Source organism: Salvelinus sp. IW2-2015, linkage group LG35 (genome assembly GCF_002910315.2).
Source record: "Salvelinus sp. IW2-2015 linkage group LG35, ASM291031v2, whole genome shotgun sequence".
NCBI classification, from domain to species: Eukaryota; Metazoa; Chordata; class Actinopteri; order Salmoniformes; family Salmonidae; genus Salvelinus; species Salvelinus sp. IW2-2015.
This window is the reverse complement of record NC_036874.1, coordinates 7,914,222-7,932,626: the sequence shown is the minus strand read 5'-3', so window position 1 is coordinate 7,932,626 and position 18,405 is coordinate 7,914,222. Positions and strand designations below refer to the sequence as shown.

Sequence of the window (18,405 nt, the reverse complement as noted above, 5' to 3'; positions counted from 1 at the left end):
TGAATGACAACCCATAACAAAAACAAGCTGTCTTTTAAGATCTTGTTATTAATCATAAGTGATTCATCACCATGTCATGCCAAGTTTCCTTTGGGGGAAAATCAGGAAGTGATAGGTAGAAAATGAGCTGACAGTGAGTTGGCAAAAATAAATAGTCTCTTTTGTGTTAAGCAATATCACTTCCCTGACAAGGGAGTATGTCCTTGAATAGGCATTCACCAGTATAAATAGGGTTCATCACCAGCATAAATAGGGTTCACCTGTCTGTTTCATGGTTTAAGTGATGTTTTTATTTTATTTTACTCTTATGTGCTGCATTGACACTGAACTGTCATACAATTCTACACCAGTAGATGGTGCAACATTTTCAACAGAATTTACTCAATGTAGAATCAACCATTTTGTGGTTCTCCAGCATGAATTTAACACAATCTGCTACAATTTAAAGTAATCCAACTTTCCACTGTGCCGCAAACGGTGCCATGCTCATTGCCCCATGTATTATACAGTTAAGTATGTATCGCTCTCTCTCCCTCTCCTCTGATATGCTTGTCCACATCCCTCCCTCTGCCCCTCTTCTCGCTCTCTCTTCACAGACACACAAGCAAATGAAAGAAAGACCAATGATATACCATTTTCTTCCAGTGTGTGAAAAAATATATATAATAATTAGGCTACCCTGAAAAAATAAAAGTTAATAAAAAATAAAATACTGTAGTTGATTACTTTATTGATTTTCACTGTACATGTTCAGTAAAGGGAAACATATGGAGTTACATATTTGTTACATGGACATGTATTAACACTTCATATAGACAGACATCTGCCCTTTAAAAAAAATCATGGTTATGGTGAGGCATTAACGAGCATGATACCAATACAATCTCCTCTTCAATCGAGTTTGGTAAGCTGATTCCCAATAAAAATGTACTAAGACACAGAATGCAATCAACACTGTCCAAAGCACCAGAGAAAGGATTTAAAGACAATACGATTCACTTCACTCTATTTCTCTGCTGGCATTATTTATCTAACGGGTAATTGAACACAACAAACCGGTTTAAATCTTTCTAGGATAATGATAATCACTCGCATGCGATATATCCACTGTTTATGTCCACGTCAAAGCAGGGACTCCTGGCTATGAAGGTGGTCATTAAATAAAGTGCTCCAGAGAAAACAAACTCCCATTTCACTGCTGCCCCTTGGAAATCCATGAAAGGCCAAATACAATCAACTCTGCACAGCCACGATTCATTGACCGTTTTTAACAATACCCACTGACACTAGACCATCTGTCTTGGTAAAAGAGCTTGTATGTCTCTGCAGTGAGCGATACAGGTTCAGTTGCCTAATTGGTGTTGGCTAGTGTATGAGAGGCTTCTGTTCACTGTTTTCAGAGACACACCAGCTTCATGCTCAAAATACAATGAAACAGATAAGCAACAGTAAATACTGGAGTAAAGGGAATGAGATTGAAGTGGGTGATTGGTAAACAAGAGGTGTGTGTGTGTGCGCGCACCTACATGCCTGTGTGTATTTGTGACATATATAAGAATGTGTGTGAGTTTGAGAAAGAGATTTGGGAAACCAATTACTCAAAGTGCTAAGTGAGTGAGAAGCGGCAGGCGGCGGATGAGGCGGCTCAACACAGCTTATGTTTGGCACGGTCAATAGCCCGCATCAGTGCAATGCAGCAAGCAGATCCTTCCGAGACCTCGAGACAACAAACGTACAGCCACCCCCAGAGAGAAAGATGGAACCTGCAGAACTATGGCTAAAACTGTTCTAAGAACAGCATTATGCAGGTAGACTGTTACCTACCAATATTTTCAGGCGACAGTGTTTTTTTGCCATTTCAAAATTTGCCACAAAGCTCAGTGGCACAGTTCAAAACACAGTAGTGGTTGTAAGATGGTGCTTCAGCACTGAGATACTACAATCAATAAATGGGAACAATAGACTTGCATTTTGTTGCAACTACGTTCATATTAATATGTTACATTCAACATTTGCTTTGAGTAAACCACTCCCTCCCAGCAAACATTCTCTGCCTCCAATAAAGCATATACTATTTTTATGTGAGGTCAGGTGCTAAAATAAAAAACATCTATTGRTTAAAGAGGAATTTTGTTCCATATCTTCCAAAAATTTCAATCAATTTCTGTCTTTCTCCCCAGAGTATGGTGGCTGCTCAAAGTGTTCTACTTCACAAAATGATCCTATCAAATTATGGCAAGCCTTTTGTTACAGCATACAGATACAAGTATGAAAATAACCCCTTTGAGTATTGTGCACTGGATTTTCCCATTGAGAATAGGTTAGTTAAAGCAGTCAATGAGTAACATCATTGTATAACCACAGTATTACGGAAGAGGACATAAGAATAAAAAAAATGGTTATCTCGTTATGTCGAGATCAAGACATATTTATCTCATAACAAAAGTTGTTTTGTCGAGATCCCAAGATAATCAAAAGTACAACGTATCACCCATTAATTTCTTCAGATGCACGATAACCACTTCATCAAGGAGCCCTGTGTCTGTGTTGATCGCAAAGTGGGGAATTTAAGCACGGAACGATGCCTGACAGGTGACACAGTCTCCCAGGGTGTCCACCGCCCCCAAGACCATATTAAATCACATGCAAGGAACACAGCTAACTTGGCTCGCCTTGTGAGCTTTCTAGCTAGCAAGCTAGCTTGTTATCTATGCTGGCGGTTAGCTTGCATAACTGATATGTGTATAAATTGTAAGTGACACTTCATTTTTTGTGAATAATATTTATATTTGCAGTGGGTGAGCTGCATTTCTGACAGGCTGGTCAAATTAAATTTCAGCCTCAGAGGCTGATAAATCAGGATGCTGCCCTGTAGGTTATTTCATAGGTAAATCTTCTTGCAGGCAGATTAGCTGTCAGACCTGTATAGGCTGATGCATATAATCCAAAGTGAGTGAGCTCTATTTCTGGCAAGCTGATCAGATTCAATAGAAGCCGTAGAGACTCATAAATCAGGGTGCTGCCTTATAGGCTGTTTCATATGTAAGGCTCCTTGCAGACAGCCTACTAGTCAGCATCCTGACTTATCAGCCTCTGAGGCTACTACTGAATCGAATCAGCCTGCCAGGAATAGAGCGCACCCAGTCTTGATCATATACATAATGCACTGACTGCTACTCTGCCTGCAAGGAGCATTACCTATGAAACAACCTACAAGGTGGAATCCTGATTTATCAGCCTCTGAGACTGCTATTGAATCTGATCAAGGTCTGAGGATAAAATATCCTCTTATTAGCCTGTCAGGAATTGTGCTCACCCACTCTGTAAATTGTAATATTATCCATAAAACATGACGTGCCCCTTACAATTATACACATATCAGTTATGCAAGCTAACAACCAGCATATATAACAAGCTAGCTAGCTAGCTAGTAAGACTACCTAGCTAACTAGCTAGCTAGCTTGCGCACTCACAAGACTAGCCAAGTTAGCTGCATTGTTGCTTGCATGCGATTGCCTGTGGTCTTGGGGGTGGCATACAGCCTCAGAGACAGGTCAGCCTGTCAGGCATCGTTCATGGCTCAAATGCCCCATGAAGGCTTCGATGCCCCAAGAGCTCTTTGTTCAAGGTAAGGGACATTTAGCTGGCTAACATTCTAATTTATAAACTGACAATGACTGATATGTTAGCATGAAATGTACCATCCCTTAGTGTAGCAATCAATCAAAACATATGCGCTGATCCACTGTGGGCTCTACCACCTCAGCCATCCTGTCAATCTATCATCAATGCGTCTACTCCTATTTATAGAGTTAATCTCGTGATCTCGACCAAAACGTTTGTTATGTCGTGATCATGAGATAAATAAATTGTTATCTCGACATAACAAGGATTTATTTTATTTTATTCATATGTCCTKTCTGGATCCCGTACAGTATAAAACCTTGAACCGTCAAGAATAACTTTCATAGGCAGCAATGGTGGAAATCAGCATATGCGGAGCAATAAAATACTTAACACACGGTACTCATATAATCACAAGCCTTTTCTCATACTTAGCAAACTACAAAATGCAACTAGCTCTACATGTCATCTACTCAATTCTAATTTGTCCTCACCTGCCACTGAATGATGTTTACTGTACTTATGTTTGTTGAAAATGAAGTAGCATAATATGAATGTCTGATACTATCCAATAAAATGATGCAAAAACTGCCTTTACTGCAGAGGACTTGCCGAGACACAGTGATGTTCGAGGATGAGCTCATGCTCTTCTACCTACTTCCTGTCAAAAAAGATGACTTCTTGTCAAAATGATGACACTTCCTCCCAGCATCAAAGTAAGGCTTGGCCACCTCATTCACAGATTCAAGTCAACACAATTGAGCAGTTTTGCTTTCACAGCAAATTGTGCTTAGGGGGTATGTCCCAGAATTGTTAAGGCTTTTTTTAACTCAATACCAGACATTTTCTAAATACTAGCCTATACTTATGACATTCAACAGGATGTTTAGATGTTAGAGCAGTATTCAAGCTTCAAATATTCACAAAGTAGCACAATCAAGTTTCAAAATAAGTTGAGAAACCATAACGAGAAATTGGCTTGGTATTGTATTTAACACAACTCATGAGATGTCATCTCTTGGGTGGACAGGCAAGGTTCGCAAAGCATATCTTGTGGTTTGAATCTGTATTTAAAATTCACAATAAGACATGATAATATAGTTTGTCTTTCCATAAAACCCATATTGATGTTAATGTATTAATTAAGTTTAAATGTTATGTATTTTAAGTTTGTTTTAGGTCTTTTTTTGTTTAAACAGTACAGTATTAGTTAATATGGTAGGCCCATATATTATTTAAAAATAAATGGCTTGGTTTATTTTCAGGCATTTTCTGAACAACGTAAATTAAATAAAAAAACACTTTTTCTGAAAACTGTCTTTGTGGGCAACACTGATCGCATTACCCGACCATTAATATCAATGCTCTGCGAACCTAACCTGGGTATGGTGGCCCCTCCTCTCCTGTCTGTCAGAGAGAGGGCCTTAGAGGCTAAGGGGTTAGCTTTAGCATTTGCAATGGTTACAGGAGCCAGAGGGTGGCTGCAGCAAGAAGGAGGGAGGGCCCCAGGGTGGAGGACAGGGAGGCAGGCAGAGGCCCACTGTTGATCACCAGCCTGTAGGAGACCACCTCCACCTTGTAGCCGTTCTCTGTGGCCATGCAGCGGAACACCCCCTGCTTAAGGGGCAGGCCAGGGGTGGGTTCCAGCACACAGGAGTCTCCAATGATGAAYCAGGGGTAGTGCTGGATACAGTTGTCCTTCTCCCAGCGGTAGGTGGCGTGAAAGGAGTGCACGGGGCAGGGGAGGTTGACGGGGCCGTCCGAGTCAATCACCACCTGTTTCGGGTTTGTCCTATGGGTCTTCAGTGCTGTGGGGGTTCAGAGGGCACAGCCTGGTTAACATTGATCTCACCCAAATGAAATACTTACTTATGGGCTGCCTAGACTAGAGAGTAGCCTATGGTTTCATACCTATGGATTGTTTACATATCTACGGTAACAATCATAGGTGAGTTCAAAATGGGAATGGCAGGACAGGATTGGTAGGACTACTTCATTATGTGAGAAATGTGTGGGTGAGAGGCCACACTCATAAACTCAGCCAAAAAAGAAACGTCCCTTTTTCAGGACCCTGTCTTTCAAAGATAATTCGTAAAAATCCAAATAACTTCACAGATCTTCATTGTAAAGGGTTTAAACACTGTTTCCCATGATGGTTCAATTAACCATAAATAATTAATGAACATGCACCTGTGGAACAGCTTACAAACGGTAGGCAATTAAGGCCACAGTTATGAAAACTTAGGACACTAAAGAGGCCTTTCTACTGACTCTGAAAAACACCAAAAGAAAGATGCCCAGGGTCCCTGCTCATCTGCGTGAACGTGCCTTAGGCATGCTGCAAGGAGGCATGAGGACTGCAGATGTGGCCAGGGCAATAAATTACAATGTCCGTATTGTGACACGCCTAAGACAGCGCTAGAGGGAGACAGGTCGGACAGCTGATCGTCCTCACAGTGGCAGACCACGTGTAACAACACCTGCACAGGATCGGTACATCCGAACATCACACCTTTGGGACAGGTACAGGATGGCAACAACACCTGCCTGAGTTACACCAGGAATGCACAATCCCTCCATCAGTGCTCAGACTGTTCGCAATAGGCTGAGAGAGGCTGGATTGAGGCTTGTAGGCCTGTTGTAAGGCAGGTCCTCACCTGACATCACCGGCAACAACGTCACCTATGGGCACAAACCCACCGTCACTGGACCAGACAGGACTGGCAAAAAGTGCTCTTCACTGACAAGTCGCGGTTTTGACTCACCAGGGGTGATGGTCGGATTCGCATTTATCGTCAAAGGAATGAGCGTTACACCGAGGCCTGTACTCTGGAGCGGGATCGATTTGGAGGTGGAGGGTCGGTATGGTCTGGGGCGGTGTGTCATAGCATCATTGGACTGAGCTTGTTGTCATTGCAGGCAACCTCAACGCTGTGCGTTACAGGGAAGACATCCTCCTCCCTCATGTGGTACCCTTCCTGCAGGCTCATCCTGACATGACCCTCCAGCATGACAATGCCACCAGCCATACTGCTCGTTCTGTACTGCTCGTTCTGTGCGTGATTTCCTGCAAGACAGGAATGTCAGTGTCCTGCCATGGCCAGCGAAGAGCCCGGATCTCAATCCCATTGAGCACGTCTGGGACCTGTTGGATCGGAAGGTGAGGGCTAGGGCCATTCCCATTCCCCCCAGAAATGTCAGGGAACTTTCAGGTGCCTTGGTGGAAGAGTGGGGTAACATCTCACAGCAAGAACTGGCAAATCTGGTGCCGTCCATGAGGAGAGGCACTGCAGTACTTAATGCAGCTGGTGGCCACACCAGATACTGACTGTTACTTTTGATTTTGACCCCCCTTTGTTCAGGGACACATTATTCCATTTCTGTTAGTCACATGTGTCACGTCCTGGCCATAGAGAGGCTTTTATTCTCTATTTTGGTTAGGCCAGGGTGTGACTAGGGTGYGCATTCTAGTTTCTTTATGTTTTCTATTTCTTTGTGTTTGGCCGGGTGTGGTTCTCAATCAGAGGCAGCTGTCTATCGTTGTCTCTGATTGAGAATCATACTTAGGTAGGCTTTTTCCCACCTGTGTTTGTGGGTAGTTGTTTTCTGTTTAGTTTAGTTACCTTACAGAACTGTTCGTTTGTCTCTTTGTTATTTTTGTTCAAGTGTTCTAATTTATTAAAATATTATGAACACGTACGACGCTGCGCTTTGGTTCACTCCTTCTTCATCAGACAAGCGTTACAACATGTCTGTGGAACTTGTTCAGTTTATGTCTCAGTTGTTGAATCTTTTTATGTTCATACAAATATTTACACATCTTAAGTTTGCTGAAAATAAACGCAGTTGACAGTGAGAGGACGTTTCTTTTTTTGCTGAGTTTATTTGTGAAAAAATATACAGGTTATTGTAAATGATAACTTTGCTCTCAGTTAGTAGGACAATTGTGACTCAAAGCACAGTAAACCTAAAACCAGACTAACGTGTACAAACTGACACAGAGATGCATTAAATAGTGTTCTATTTTATTCTGTGGCCTGATACTTACTTTCTCTGGAAAATATCAGCTAAAATAACAGATTAAAATATAATATCTTTATATATGATATTGCATCACCTTTCATCCTCTACTCCCTAGGATTAAATCTCAGTGTTCCAGGAATGGAAGAAAGGGAAACAGTCAACGGATATGCATGACAGCTGCACTGAGACTGCGACCAACAGAAGTCATGGAAAAAAGAGCTTGATAACAAAGACAGTACATATCCCATCAGCGGGGAGAATTTGTTTGGATTATTAGAGGTTAATATGGCTGAAGCTATTGGGCTTTGAAGTGAGGGCAAACTTTGATATTAAACCGCCCAATGGGTTTGAGCCTCCACTCAATTATATGATATCATCTTCCGAGTTAAGCTCTAGAAAAAAGTTCCATATTTCAGTTAATAAAGATACAGAGAGTCAGAGAGGAGGCGGAGTGGCACTCACCAGCAGCTTCACCACAGATAGAGGCATTGGAGTGGTCCAGACTCTGAGTGAGTGCCCTACAGTATGAAACAAATTATTGAAGGAACATCAAATTAGCATGTACCATTTTGAACGATCAACCATTTTATGTAAATGAAACAATTATCATAAAACCTAGAATAGTAGTTGGAACCTCGACACTCTGTGAGAAATGATAAGTTATGGCTGGTATTGACTGTCATTTTTGGTACACTGCATGTTTTCCATAGGTATCTGAACTGTATTCCAGGAGTGACATCATCACATCTCATACCCAGTGCTGATGTTGTATCCAGCTGGGATGGGTGTGCACCTCCTCCTGGCTGCGTCCCAACCACAATAGGGATCCCGAGACAGAATGCACTCCCGGCAACTGTCTCCATAGCGACCGCAGTCAGCCAACGGTATGCGCTGGACCTCCATTGCCGTGCCCACATAAAGGTGGCCCTGGGGGAGAAGGCAGGGAGCAATACACGAGAGACAGGAAGAGACATTCAGTGGCTATCACTAMAAGTGCATTGTTTAAAAGGATTGGACTGCAGCTACATCGTAAACAAATTCATCTACGGATATTAGTGCTAGCTGCTAAGGAGTGTTCGCTGATGGTCTCACAGTACCTTCCTAGAGTCGATGGCCATGCTTAGAACAGGACCCTCATTGTGGAAGAGGGAGTACTGGGATATGATAAAGGCATCCTCGATAGTGTGCAGAACCTTGAGCACTTTCCCCTGTTCTATCACCAGAAAGAGAGAGAGAACATTATCAGAGAGAGAAACACCATTGTCGAGCCCTATTATTTTTTATGTATCCCGGAAACCCAGTGACTATTTTTGATTGAATATGGCCCCAGGTTTATAATAGCACATGCTGCCTTTTTCCTCTACTGGTCAATTCATCAGTGGCTGACTTACGGAGAGGAGCAGGCCTGTCCTACAGCTTGTCCTCTCTTATCTCCTTCCCACATTGAGAGGCTATTACTTCCCACAGAAGACTTAACTGCTCTAATTTCTTATTAGGCCACCTCAGAGACCCATGGCTCTGTTCACAGCTCTATCACTACTTTCCCTGTGTAGCGACTGACTTCTTTATCAGCCGATTAGGCTGTAGCTACTTTGTTTTTTTTAATTCAGTCAATTTATCTGGGATTCATGCCAAAAAATGCACTCTTATAATAAGCCCCAACTCATGCCTGCGTTGAGCAAACAACTTTTATATTTACTTTGTCAAGGAGACTACGTCTTCTAAAAGATAACTTTTAAATAGGTTACACCAAACATATGTACATGAGATACAGTTTGACAGCAAAAAACACACACACACACACACCTGTTCCCAGGTACAGCACAGTATAGTGCTCGTCGTTGACTGCCAGCACCATGGCAGCGACAGTGTGTGTGAAGTGATCGTCGGTGGGCAGGTTCAGCGGAGCACCCCCGACCGGACGAATCACATCCTCGATCTCCGGGTGGTCCCTGATCACCCCCAGGGTCTTAGGGTTGTGGGCTGCCGTGGAGTTCTTGAAGGCACACTGGGACAAGAAGTGATGTAATGAAAGTGATGTAATCAGGAAGGGAGACAGACTAAGGCTGTGGCTTTGCCTTGAACAATAATTTCACAACCAGTGTCTGTCATCTGCAACTGTTCCAAAATAGAAACACAAGTCTTCCACTTCCCCAAAATTTACGGACTCACATGCATGAGCTTATGCAATTGGCCATTGCAAAATGACTTTGATTGGCACTAAAAAACATTAATTAAAATAAAGTTAATTTAACTGATTCAGTGGGTGTCTTACTGTGCCAGGGCGATGTCCAATCAGAGGACTGCTGTAACCCTTCAGTTTGGATGTGGCGAAGGCCTGGTCAATGTCCTCGATGGAGTAAGCACATATCACTGTTGTGTCCCTGGTCAACCAAACAATACAACACTTAAAAGCCTTCCTTCATTCTTCCTACTTTATTCAAACTTAATGTGAATCGGAAAGTCGTTAGCAACTCAATCACAGACTGATAGCTGAGTAGAATCATATTACTATGACTCCGTAAAAGGACTTAAAAGATTTAAGGCTGCTCAAATATGCTAGTAAAAGCACTCCACAGAGCATAGCCCACTTCTGATTCAGAGGGGTTGGGTTAAATGCAGAAGATACAATTCAGTTGAATGCATTCAGTTGTACAACTGACTAGGCATCCCCCTTTCCCTTTCCCTTTCCCTTTCAAATACAATCATGTATTTTCCTCACTGAAACTTGTTGCTGCTCCCAAGTTTTCATTGCTGTACATGCCTATCCAGCTCCTGTGCCCCATTTGGATGTGCTGTGCATAATTCCTCCATTCCTCTGATTATGTTGTTTGTGCAGCTCATTCCTCTCCTGCATTCTAAGCATGACACAGTCTTAAGCAGCCATATGGGTTGGAGGGTGTTGAAGGTGTAAGGTGTCTACTCACCAGGCGTTGGCAAACAGGCCGTACATGACCCCGGTCCTCTTCTCCTGGGCCACTTCAGACAGCACAAACGCCTGTCTGATGTTGTTGTACTGCTGGGGGGTGCTACCCGCACCACACATCACCCTGGCCTTCAGGAAGGTAGTCCACGAGTCCGCCAGCAGGTTCTTTATGCCCCCCTCGTCCACCTGGAGACGGACACACAGTATACAACAGTACACCATAACATTGAAGCTGGAATCCGTAGCGGTGAAACTGCCAGGTTCGTTCGCAATATTACAACAGAAAAGATGTTACTTCAAACAACAAACCCAGTTTTTCCCCCTCTGACATCATTGCACATGCAATAGAACATTGGAGTATGTACTACGTTTTCTTTTTACCACGAGGCTGGATGCTCATCTCTTCTGTTTCAAAAAACTAAACAATAACAATAACTAATGTGCCTGGGGTGACCAGTGGTACTGTTTCTCCTTTCGCGGAGCTCAGCTTTAATATGCAATAACGTTGTAATACAGCTGATATAAGGTGATGTTGATATGGTTACCATGCAGATTCGACCGATGCGCGACCTGTAGGGCTCCTCGTCCACCATGGCCGTCTTGTTGATCTCACTGAAGAAGAAGTAGATCTCCTCCTTGTGTTTCTGAGAGGCTGGCATTACTGCTGCTCCACCAAACTGGGGGCCTGCAGCAGGAGAGAGAAAGTACTTCCACCAGTGCTTGAAGTGGACTGAAATAGGTGCCGGTACTCATTTCTGGTGCCGTTACTCTTTATATTTAGCTGCTGGTACTCATCACTATTTAACAGGCACAATTCTATAAGCGCTAATACTCAATCAGGCAATAAAACATTTGAGGCCAGTGAGCACCAGGCCAACTCAGTCACTGGTTGTAACTATTTGGGTCCTTTTCAAACTCGCAGGGCCATCTAGTGTGTACAGAGATAAAGATGGATTTTTATCTTTAAAATTGAAGAATTCATAGTGATTACATTTCTGCATGCAGCATGTTACAGTTACAAGATAGAAGATAATATAGAGTTGCTATTTCCATGCTCATCCACTCCAGTGCCTCATGCAGCTCTCCTACACCAATATAGTCCCATGTTGCTCTCATCCCACTCACTCTGCAGCCACTTGGTCTCAGTCTTCAGAAGCTTCTGAGTGCCGTAGGTCCGGCGGATAGAGCCAGGGTGACGCCCCACTGCTGACAGAGCAGAGTATAGATTCCCATCTGAGAGTGAGAGAGGGGGGGGTTAAAGATAGAGAGAGAGATAAAGAGGAGAGAGGGTGAGAGAGAGAGATAAACAGAAGGTAGAGGGAGAGATAAAAAAGAAATCAACAGAAGACAGCTGACTGCATCAACCAACATCCTCCCATAACCGTATTACAATTACCCCACTTAGGGCACTGTCTCCATAGCAATAAGGGAGGTAATTTGGAATCATGACATTAATGGTTCAATGAGAACTGAACATTATCAGAATGCTGCACCACTCTAGCAAATGGCTCATAGGTTCATCACTCCAGTCCAGCCTGGTCTGCGATATCACAGAACCTGCTATACAAAGTAACCTTTCCATGATTTTGATAATACTGTGAGTTACAGCTTCGCTACATGTCGTGAACCATCTGTAGTACTATGGTACCATTTTAAACAGATCTCCTATCCCATACCAAAGCCAATGTTGAGGATCTGATTGGTCTGTATACTTATGAACATAATGGCTGGATGGAGCTCTCCGCCAAAATGCTGATACTTATCCCATACTTTCAGATCCACAGGGAGGAGTTAACAAGGATGTAGAAATAGGGGTGAGGGATAGGTTTGGTATTGTGCCAATAGGAGAGTTTCTATGGATGTTTGGATGGAGTGTCTGTCTGTCCTCTCATCGTACCTGCAGACAGACTGACGGACCTCTGGGAGGGGTAGGGAGGGGAGATGTCAGAGGCTGGTGCCATCTGTCCATTGGTGGGGGCGTCAGTCAGCACAGTGTCATTTACCTATGGAGAGGAAATGACATCACAACCTCACAAGCCATATCCTGAATGCTCTTACCACCTTGTATACAGTACAAATAGAGATATAAGTTGAAGTTTTTTATTGAACACTATTACCAACTTTTATAAAAGTGATACAGGAGTTAAGTAAAAAGAAAGTGTGACCGTTGTGAGAACACTAAACACATGTTGAAGACAATAGCTATTCTATTCATCATCATGTCATCTTACCAGCAGCCAGCATTTGGGGGTTCCTGCATTTGTCCCGCATACCACAAAAGTGTCATGACCTTTCTGGATGACTGGGATGAAATTGTCGCACTCCAACTGTAGCAGAGAGGGGGATGAGAGAAAGAGAGAGAGAGAGAGACAGAGACAGAGAGAGAGAGAGACAGAGAGAGAGTGAGACAGAGACAGAGAGACAGAGAGAGAGAGAGAGAGAAGAGAGAGAGAGAGAGAGAGAGAGAGAGAGAGAGAGAGAGAGAGAGAGAGAGAGAGAGAGAGAGAGAGAGAGACTATTGGAACTGATCCATTTTCCCTAATTTGGCAGATAGCGCAAGAATTAGCTCTGCAGTACTGAGGGAATGCATTGTCTGCATAACTTCATATGCATTGCATCACTTATTCATAAAGTACAGTAGCTGGACTGTTAACTCAAGAGAAACTTCCAGATGCAGTTTGTGCCTGAATACCAAATACAGCATTGTACCGTTCCCCTGTCCCAACCTTTCTTTACAGTTTCTACTGGGGATGATATCACGTTGATGTTATGTGTCTGTTTGATTCATATTTGTACAGTAGCAACAAACTTACCTCATTGTAATGATGATGATAATGATGACAACGATTGATGATGAGGATGATGATGAGGATGATGTTGATGGTGACCACKTACCTTTGGTGGGTCTGATTTGGCGATGCAAGCTGCCTTTGCGTTTTCATCGGTTACCACAGGGATCTGTAATAATGTAAGATACATTCCAGTATGTCATACAATTTATCCATAACTCGTATGCAAATATTAGGCCTTTTCAAATATGKAAACAACTGCAATCAAATTCAGTGCTGATTGAAAATGACAAAAGTCAGGTCCTGTGCCATAAACTAACAAAGGGAGGATTACTTTACTGTCTCTAATATTGATCAACTAAGCGTAACTATAGGGCACAGACAATCAGAATAGTCACAAAAGACAAATGATAGGCTACCTTCTGCTCATGTTCGTCGAGTCAACGTTGACATTATTAGCTCAGTGTATTATCTTTATTGTATGTTGACCTCATAAGTCCACGCTATATAATTACTTCCTTCCGATTGGACAGAGATGAGATCTGCTCTATAAATGGAGGCTGTTGAACTAGGTCGACAGCTGCTGCCTCCTCTTTAAGCCAGTCTCCTGTGCCTTTACTGGGTTACTGTGTCACCACCACCGAGTATCTCTGTTCATCTCGTTGGTTACCAGCAACTCACCTGCAGGTCGCGGACCCCCCTGTCAGTGAACGTCAGCACGTAGATCACTGTCTGGCCCCCCACGTACAGCACGTTGGTGCCTTCCTGGTGGTACACTGACATGTAGTTCTCCGGTTTGGAGAAGTGATACCTGGCCGGCTCTGTGGGCCATATCAAAGTAGATTAGGAGAAGGTGTTGCTACAATGTCCTTATATGATATACCAGTATATCAGTGTCTTGGGTGTTTCAAGTTGAGTCAATTAAACATGTAATTGCCCATTATTTTCAGTTCATTCATTTGATTTAACAAGAATGTATTAATTGAGCTCTGTGGTGTGGTCATGTAATGGTCAACAACAAAAAAAGCCACCAGTCTACCTTTTGACCCAAGTCATTTTAGTTTTACATGATATGAGGCTGAAGCTGTACAGTTCAGAGAGAGAGAAAGAGTCTGTACTGAAATTGAATTGGTTGCCATGGTTATGCACAATTTACCCTCGGGACTCCTATTCCTACAGGCACATGCAAATCCAACACTAGTGTGTCTACCAATTCAGTGGCAGACTGACGTTCTCAACGCTTCAGGAAAGTAGACCACCAGTTCCTCAATTGGCCGACAAAAGAGCGACAAATGGTGCTGTCAAAGGTGCTGAACTAGGCTTCGGTCTCACCAGTCATTTGAACCTTCACGGTGAGAAGACCGTAATGCCTTCATCGATTTTATCTTTCTGTTTTGACATGTCTCTGTCTCTAACGGGTACACTAGGACTGAATGTCGTTAATATGACATCCCTTTATAGGGTTGGTAGGCCTATTGTATAACATACGTTTGATTGATATGTCAAACAAATAGGCCATGTTGTTGTCTGTATTTGGCTGCTGATCTGCCAAGAGGAATACAGTCCTTTACACCTGTAATGACTATAGCGTCGGTGCATCTTAACTTGATAGCCCTGTTTCTATTGATTGTGAATTTATTAGACCACTGTGCAAGGTGTGAGGGCGTGAGTTTGAAAATATAATTGTTATTTTTCTGCGCGGAATTTCCATAAATATTAATTGGGTTGTGTGGATGAGTGTGTGTATGTGTGCGTGTATGTGTGCGTGTTTACGCGCGCTTGTGTTCGCGTGTGTTAATGAGGTCCTGGAGCTAATGCTACTGTTCTATCCTCAACAAGCCTTAGCTACTGCAGTACCATCAACGKGTCAGCTCGTGCACCTGCATTGCAGTTCTGCAGCGCGACCAAAGTATTCACCATAATGCTGGGTTTTAACTGTAATGTAGTGGTTTTGTAATACGTTCACTGACATTGTGTCTTTGAGTAAACGTAATGATATTACACCCAGAGCTCCTGAGCACTCTTTTCAATTAGCACGTATCATTTAGCCTTATATTCTGTCTTGAAGAGGGAATAAGGTGCAGAGCAGAAGAAATATCCGGACATTGATCACAAATAACAGCTGTCTGATTGGTAAACAACACCAGGACTGCGTTTCCATGACAACTGACAAACGTCTACCCACTGCCCTAGGTTGAACCTCACACATGAGTTATCAGTGACCGAAACGCAAAAACGTACAAAACCTTCAAAACACTTAAAGGTCCAATGCAGCCGAATTAGCCAGGCAGGCTAAAATTCTATCCCACCAAAACGGGCAGAAATTTCAGGCGGCCTTTTTAAACAGGTCTTACACTAAAGAAGCATTATCAACCTTTTTACAATTTCACAGTATTATTCCAACATCATATTGTGGAAATATATGTAAAACACAGGAAAAACACGTTTGACTGCACTGGGCCTTTAACATACAGCCTCTGCATTGGCATGCTGAGGTGCGCTCTGAATTCAAGATTAGATGTCTTCGTAGGAGTGAGTCACTATTGTATAAAACAGGCTACCCGAATAATCAACACGTAAATATTAATAATAGGCTATCTTAATTAAGCTAGTTTCTTGTAAAACACAATTGGTTCTGAATAATTCTACCGTTCCCGCTGCCATAAACCTGTTCCAAACAACACTTCTGTCCCTTACATTTCATTACAATGGAATAGGCCAATGGGCCTAAATTAGCCCACATGAAGCTTAATATAATCTAATACACAGTGCTTAATTTCTTCCATTTAATCTAATACACAGTGTTTACTTTCTTCCATGTAATCTAATACAAATAGCTTATTTCATTTCATTTAGTTGAGAACTGGGACACATAAATCATTTGACAAATCGGCTATTTAAATTATACAATTATACCAAGTCCAAAGTGTTTTCTCTCTCATCACATTATTTGCGTTCCTCTGAAATCCGTTCTCATTGGCACAATGCCAAACATTCTGTCAATTTAATATAGCCAAGTATCATTATAAGGCTACATTTCTATTTTGTTGGTATAGCTTGTTTTGAGGAACATTTTACATGATTGTCTACCTTGAATCATACATGACGTCATGCATGTATAAACGCGCGATGAGGAGTGATCCACTACTTTTATTTTCAAGTAGATTACAGTCTAGTGTTCATTGTTAATCTAACTATTTCTATGGAGGAAAAAACAATGTCCTCGCATATAGCCTAATACACAGACAGGGCGTATCTAACCACCCTAAACGCAAATAGCTAAATTAGCACATACCTTTTACAATGAATTTCAGCCGAGGTGACTTTTCGGCGAAAACCATGGAAAAAACGGTCGCCAATATTATATAATTCATCATTCCACGTCCTCAATGTGCCCGATTTCCAAGGATTTAATAATCGAAAGAGTTCTCACTTTATTATTTCCACAATAGACAATCAATCGGCTTTCGTATCGGTATAATGTATTTATCTATGCGACTGACTATTGGCCTCAATCATGCAACCCGTGCAGGTCTGTCTTGCCGACAGTCCACTGAAGAATCGGGGTATCAGGCTCCACCTCAAAAACAAAAAGAACGGTGGGTGTGAGGAATGGGGCGCGAAAAAGAAATGTAGGCTTTCGTGATGTATGGAAGCGCACCATGGTCACTTTCAGAGTAAGTCCACCATAAACGCGTAATTTGATACCTGTTGCTCTTTATGCTCGCTGCAGTGTGTTGAAGGACTAATCCTATTCAATCACGTACATGTACAATATACCCCTGTAATGTGCAGGCTGTGTTTTCTTATGTTCTTAGACATAACGTGAGCAACTGGAAAACATGTTCCAGCCTGAATGTTTTTTTTATTGCTAAACACAGCCATTTTGTTTTAATCGGGCAGTAGTGTTAACWCATTTTAGTTCCACATCAAGAAGCCAATAATGGTAGAGATGAGTTATTGTAATATTGCCCAATAAATACCTGTCAATAGTCACTTGTACGCCCAGAAGGCGATGAATCAGCAAAGCAGTTCTGCTGTGTGTGCATCCAAGGAGGGTTAATTGACTTGAATGTCAGAAGACGCATCAATGCCCATGGCAGGCAAAATGGCTTAATGGATGGTTTCATCTTAATGGTAGTGTCAGTTTCTGCCACGGTGGCTACCATCTGAGACACTAACGAAGAGATATTTAGACACTTTTAGTAAAATACGATAGTTACATAATACAGAGATAATTTGGCATCTATTGTTTAGATATAGGCTACTGTATCTGCAGCATATGCCATACTTCTTTCTACCCATCCGCCTAGATGAGTTAGTCATTGTCACCTATAACTACATTTTATTTCCCTTCTTATAAAATCCAATCAGTAGGAGTTCCACAAAATGATTTCCCTAGAAACGTTGACCCAGCACCTTTGTATAATTAATACAAATTAAAATATGTTTGGTAAGTGTAATGGATGAGACTTGAGAATCTTTAACCATGGGGTTTTAGCACCACTCAGTGGCCAGCATCAGGCCAGATAAGGGGAACACAAAGCGTCATGGTTATTTTAGCACCTGGAATTCACACACAAGGGCCCCAATTCAATCAATTATAGGTAAAGAAAACCGCACTGTGGGTTCATTAAATGTGTTAACCATGTTAAAACTGACACACCTAACAAGTTCTTTCTCTTGTGGACATATCTGTGTAGAGGTGCAATAATACTGTAGACCTGTACTGTAAACCATGAGACCTACTCGAGTGTATATATTTCTTTGGCAGGCTGTTGTAAACCTAAATAGATTTATACCTACAAAAAAATATGATTTTCTGTCCTCGCAGTCTTTAATATCAGTGAACATTGCACCTGACAGCACAAGTAAGTAAATAATGCCCTTGGATTTGCTTCCCATAGGGAGCATTGGCTTATGACGCTACAGTAAAACCTTTGGATTCCATTCCATGAGAGGAAATAGTTGCATTAAAACAGATAATATGACAGGCCAGGCCTCGGGTTAGCAGCCACCAGACAGACCTATATAACAGATTGA

At 42.2% G+C, this 18,405-nt stretch overlaps 1 protein-coding gene across 3 annotated transcripts; it reads right to left on the bottom strand.

Annotated features, from left to right (window-relative positions):
- Window positions 1-710: 710 nt before the first annotated feature.
- LOC111958799 (semaphorin-7A) lies at window positions 711-17,475 on the bottom strand. 3 transcript variants are annotated; one of them, XM_023980074.2, is made up of 14 exons: window positions 17,346-17,475; window positions 14,044-14,183; window positions 13,469-13,531; window positions 12,805-12,900; window positions 12,471-12,576; window positions 11,699-11,806; window positions 11,119-11,258; window positions 10,575-10,759; window positions 9,923-10,031; window positions 9,454-9,655; window positions 8,745-8,860; window positions 8,402-8,574; window positions 8,110-8,165; window positions 711-5,432 (listed from the first exon to the last, which is right to left on the bottom strand). In XM_023980074.2, the coding sequence occupies exons 2-14, from the start codon at window positions 14,143-14,145 to the stop codon at window positions 5,086-5,088; spliced, it is 1,803 nt and encodes a 600-aa protein (XP_023835842.1). In that variant the 5' UTR covers window positions 14,146-14,183; window positions 17,346-17,475; the 3' UTR covers window positions 711-5,085. The 3 variants fall into 3 exon arrangements, with proteins under 3 accessions (XP_023835842.1, XP_023835840.1, XP_070293472.1); XM_023980072.2 differs by lacking the exon at window positions 17,346-17,475 and adding an exon at window positions 16,658-16,981; XM_070437371.1 differs by lacking the exon at window positions 17,346-17,475 and having other exon boundaries at window positions 13,387-13,531; window positions 14,044-14,131.
- Window positions 17,476-18,405: the final 930 nt, after the last annotated feature.